This window comes from Platalea leucorodia, assembly GCF_965183815.1.
Source record: "Platalea leucorodia genome assembly, chromosome: 1".
Taxonomy (NCBI): domain Eukaryota; kingdom Metazoa; phylum Chordata; class Aves; order Pelecaniformes; family Threskiornithidae; genus Platalea; species Platalea leucorodia.
The window spans coordinates 125,282,930-125,288,306 of NC_138823.1; the positions used below are offsets into that span (position 1 = coordinate 125,282,930).

At 41.2% G+C, this 5,377-nt stretch overlaps 1 protein-coding gene across 1 annotated transcript; it reads right to left on the reverse strand.

Annotated features, from left to right (window-relative positions):
• Positions 1–839: 839 nt before the first annotated feature.
• LRRC3B (leucine rich repeat containing 3B) lies at positions 840–1,619 on the reverse strand (the record flags this gene model as incomplete). The annotated part of the gene is made up of 1 exon (XM_082310717.1): positions 840–1,619. The coding sequence occupies one exon, from the start codon at positions 1,617–1,619 to the stop codon at positions 840–842; it is 780 nt and encodes a 259-aa protein (XP_082166843.1).
• Between the last annotated feature and the right edge of the window lie 3,758 nt (positions 1,620–5,377).

Consider the following 5,377-nt stretch of genomic DNA (forward strand, 5'->3'; position numbering starts at 1 on the left):
GACCGATTTTATTTACCTGTTTTTTTTTCTCCATCACTAGTGGTACTCTAGCTTGAACAGTACACTAAGTTTGCTCTTGCTTTCTTGCTGTCCTCCCCAGTGCTGGGGACACCTGCCTAAAGCTCATGGGAGGCAGTAAGTGGGAGTAAGATGAAAACCCACCGCATTTCCCCACTTACCTCTCTTCCATGTCCTGCAATGCAGCTCCTTCACATTGGCTCCTCCCCAGCGCTGCTGAAATGCCCTCTGGGTCTTACCCAAGCTTCGGTCCCTTACACCTGGAGTCAGGGCACTCTGCTCTCCCCATACTGCGCCCCTCTCCTGTCATGGCGAGCAGCCCCAAAAATGGGCTACCATTCATCAGCTCTTCACCTTGCACCTCAGGGAGAGAAGTGCCCTGCGGGGATCCTCCGCTCCCAAACCTCTCACAGCCCACTCTGTCTTCTCTCTTCTACCTCACGAGCATTGATCAAACCAAGTGTGCTCTGGCACTGGACAGGTTTCTGATCAATAAATTACTCTGGTTTACATGGTTCAAATTCAAGCTTTTATTTGGTTTTTAAATTAAAAAAATAAATTTCGTTATTAAATAGTGGAATGGGTCTAAACTAATGTTTACATATTAATTCACTTGCTTTAGGATACCACCAGAGAAATAATTGAAGTATACCACCCGGACAAAACTTTCTGTTAGAAAGCTCAACAGTGGCGTAATTCAGTTAAACAGAATAAAACCCCAAAAAGTCTTATGTTTACAATGAACGTTAGAAGTAAACCTCTGGTTTTAGTGTCATCCAAATCTAGTTTCCATCACAAAGGCAGTCATTGTATTCAGAATACTATACCACAGTGCTAATGTCATCAGCTTCATCTGGTTTCTTTTGCCTGCTTGGCAGGGATTTCAAGTACTCAAGGTGCCTCCTTGCATCCTCCTGATTTTGCCGGACGTAATAAACCACATATGAGATCACCATGGTGAACCAGCCAAACATGGTGACCAGCATGGCGTAATCGGTAGTCTTTTTAGGAAGGTTGCAGAGGTCAGCATCGTTGGCAGCATTGAGGAACGGTCTCCCCGCGTGTTCATCCAGCACAGAAGTCTTGCAGATGACGTTGTTGGCCGTCTCATGGTTGGAGGCCATGCTCCTCAACACCTGCTGCAGCGTGCAGTCACAGTGCCAGGGATTGTTTGCAATTCTGGCTCTGGCCTTTAAGTTGTTGAAAGCGTTTTTGTGCACGCTTTGGATCCGGTTGTCGGACAAATCCAGAGTCTGCAAGGTTTCTGCCACCCCTTTAAAGGCATGTTCATCTATAAACTCAATCCCATTTTTTGATAAATTGAGGACTCTCAGTTGGTGCAAGTCCTTAAAAATTTCATTGGGGATAGATGTTATCTGATTGGAGTCCAAATAAAGTAAGACTGTTTCTGGAGGAAGATCTCTGGGTATTTCCTTGAGGTTCGCATTGCTACAGCTGACATTCAGACCTCCGGAGTGAGAACAGAGGCAGCCTTTCGGGCACATACTGGCAGAATGAAAGCACAGTATCATGAGGACAAAACTTTGTAAGAGCAGACACATGGAGAGGGAACGAGTTAACCACAGGTCTACCAAATGCATGCTGGGGTGTCAGCATAATCACACGACCATTTCTCATTCAGCCAACAGTGGTGGGAAAAGGATCGGCAAAGCTGAAACGTGGCTTCATTTTCTTCGGTGGGATTAGTAAAAACTAACTAACATGTGGGCTTCCTCATGGTCAATACTCTTCTTAGAAGCACACCTACAGAGAGGAAGGAAAACAAGCTCCTTATACCATAAACTCCAATCCCAATTTTGTTTTCATTAAAAAAAAAAGAAATAAAATGAAGTCAACATGAAGTGCAACACTAAATAAATGATCTATTATCCTATCAGAGGATTTATTTAGGTAACTCCTATCAGCATTCATCTGAGTTTAGTACATAAATCCCCAGTACATTTTAAGAGGACAGACTACACTCATTACAAATTGCACAGGTTTGGCCTTTAATACTTATTAGAGGAGGCACTAGTTTGTTTTTATCACAGACTTTTCTAAAACAGCTATAAAACTAAATTACATTTTTCCTTGCTGAAGTAGAAGATGCATTAATAGGAGCTAAGAGTTGGATCTCTGGCAGCACTGACAGGTAAGTGAGGCATTTGTGGTGGTTAATGTGAACTTATCTCCAAATAATTTATGCTATTTTTAAGTCCAAATCAAAGTGCTTTAGCAAGGAAATATTTTTACTATAACAAGAAACAAAAATTAAGTAAACCAAATGCTGGTGCAAGACACCACAATCATCCACCATCTCCTTGTTTGTCTCCCCCCGCTTCTCTTCTGCTTTTGACCACTGGATTTCCTGTACCTCCCAGCTTTTTCTGAGACACTGCTGTGAGACCCACAGAAATAATTTCTACTTCCAGTTTTCTTGAAAATTTTCTTTTAATTTATCATAGAGAAAAAGAAAGAAATGTAACAATTGCCAAAAACTCCCCCCCCCCAGCCAAATAAAACTCACACAAACCTATCTACTAGCCAAACAAAAAAAAAAATCTTATTCATGGCATGTAATTTGCTAATAGAACATATGAAAAATATTGTTTCTGCTTCTCGCCTCTCAAGTCGGCTTAAAAACAGTATATATGTAGTGATATGCAGAAGCTTTTCCATTTTCTCCTTTAATTGGAGCACAAATACAGAAGTCTGAAATGCTGACCTATAAGGTTTCAAAGACAACCTCGTTTATTTTTTTCCCCTATTATGGTAAACTATGAATTTTCAAACCGCAACAGGTCCATTTGTTTTCATGTACATGCCCTTTGTCCTTGTAGCAGCTTGGGTATTTGCAGCCTTCAGGTTGTATTTACATATAAATGAATTTTTTTTTCCCCAAACCCACAGTGTAGTCCACTGAACAACAAAATCCCTGCAGGGAGGATATGTGTGATTTTACAGGAAAAAGAAGAAATTTCATTGCAATAATTTTTGCCTCCAGAACTCGCATACTAACTGCAGTTCCTGGCACATCACAGCAATACGGATCGGATGTGTCATGCAGCATTTCAAACCCATAGCTCGAGTTTTATTTAACCCTTTTGCTGAGGCTTAGTATGTCAGTAATCCCACAGAAAAAAACCCAAACCATCTCAACAACACGTACATTATGTGCGATTATTCCATTCCTATGGCTCGGGAATGGCAAAAGCTCACCACACTCTCACTGCAACTACTTCAAAGAGTAGTAGTATATCACCACTACTCTTCAACTTATCTATTGATCAAGAGAGAGACGGCCCAGGAACCTAAACAGAAAGTTTACACTTGGACTCCATAACATGGAAATCTTCTACTCCAAAATTAAAAAAAAAGGAAATTGTTAGCAACGAGAAATTGTGAAGTTAACCCTGGAAATGTGAACCACTAAGAAGGTAAGTAAGCAGAGCACGAAAAGCTCCCTATGAGAAAATGGAGGTGAGGCAGCACCTCCACAATCAACAGAGAGTCCTGCAGGACCTCTCGGGAAGAAACAGGGTTTACGTGGCAGAAGCCCGCTGCACTGGGTGCATCCTTGCCATTTCTCCCTGCAGCTCTTTGGTCACTGCAGTGCTTGGTCTTCAGGTCAGATAGAAATCTGCTACAGAATGAGACAAGTTACAGAAGTTGTTTTTTCCCAGCCTGCCCAAAAGTGCTAAGTACTTGCTAAAATGTGCAGCCCACTCGGAGGCCAAGCTGGAGCTGGCAGCTGCTCCCCCTGGCAGCTCCGAGCTGGCAATCTGCTCCTGGGCGCTGCCGCAAGAAGGCCCGTCCCCTGGAAAAACAGCCAGCTATTTTCTTTTCCCTTCATGTTCACATGTCTCACTACTGTGCTGCACCAAAAGAGTAGATGAGTGGTCCAGCTCATCATCACAGAATAAGCACCTCATCACTGACTACCTGTATACAGTGGCTTTCCACCAACGATACTGGAGTCCTACCACAGGAATTGACTGGGGTGAAAGAGCAAAGAGCTGATGTAGATGCTTAATTTTGTAGAAGCATAAAAATCCCACTGTTCTGACCAGAGTATGATGATTAAATATCATATTCGCTTCATTACAGGCTAAAAAAACCCCTGCCAACCTGGAATTACACCATGGATTCTGCCGAGTCCTCCACAGTGCAGCTATGCCATCAAAGATCATGCGTCAAACAGGCCCCACACACCAAAGACAATGTAGAACATCTTCATCCCACTAAAGACAAATGAAGCTCTTTTTCTTTAATGTATTAATGTGTTTAGAGTGGAAGAAATAGAATCATTACAGACTAACCAGGAAAGTGTTTAATGAAGCAACACCTCTTCAAAAGAGTTAACTAAGTAAATGGATAAAGACAGAGAAAAACTCCTGATGTTTTAAGTTGTTAGAAAGAGCAAATACAAGTTTAAACCTATAATTAACAACCCAGTCAACAAAACTTAGCTGAGCAAGAACAAAGCTCAGCAAATTCTCAGTGAATTAACTGGAAGCAGCCCAATGGGACTGAGCATCAGTCAGGAGAAACAGAGCTTTGTTTACTTCCATAATCAGAACATCTGATCCAAGGGATATCTAAGGTTTGGGTTTCACCAACGAACTTACAGCAAAGACTTTCTTGACTCACAGGCATCCTAGTGACTGCAACACGGGAAAAAGAGAACTAGGATCTGCACATTCGTAACACCAAAAGGAAGATTTTTGGCTTCTTGAGCATCTAATTTTCTCTGCTTGGAACACAATCAATAAAGAAGAAGGTAAGAAAGTTGGAATAAAGACAAGAGATATACACCAGACAGAAATACTAAAGACTACAGAGAAAGGGATGGAAGACATAGAATTAAAACAAATATATGAATTAATCAGAAATCTGCAAATAAAGAAAAAAATGAAAAATAAATTAAAAAGTAAAGGAAGGCACAGGGAAATGACAGCAATACTACAAGCACAGGTACAGCACAGTATAAAAAGACAAATTTTGTGTACATTTCTAAAACACAAGTACAAACACAGAAAACCTAACGTACAAGTCAAATATTGCAGGGCAATAAAACTACAGAGGGAAGACAGCACAAAATAATTCTTTACAGTCTTGCAATTTAAACTGTTTTTCAAGCTTTCCTCTTCTCATGCTCCCCCAAGACCATGCACTCAGTACAAACATCCAACAGTGTTGGAAAATGTACAAATCCCGAAATCCTCAAGGAAAGCACATTTACTTTTAATACACAGTGAGATTTCTACTGAGCTTCAGGTGTCAGGTACTTGCAGATGTTTGCCTTTCCAGCAAGCAAGGTGCAAACACTGTATCTTAGCACCTGAATGCAATATTACTA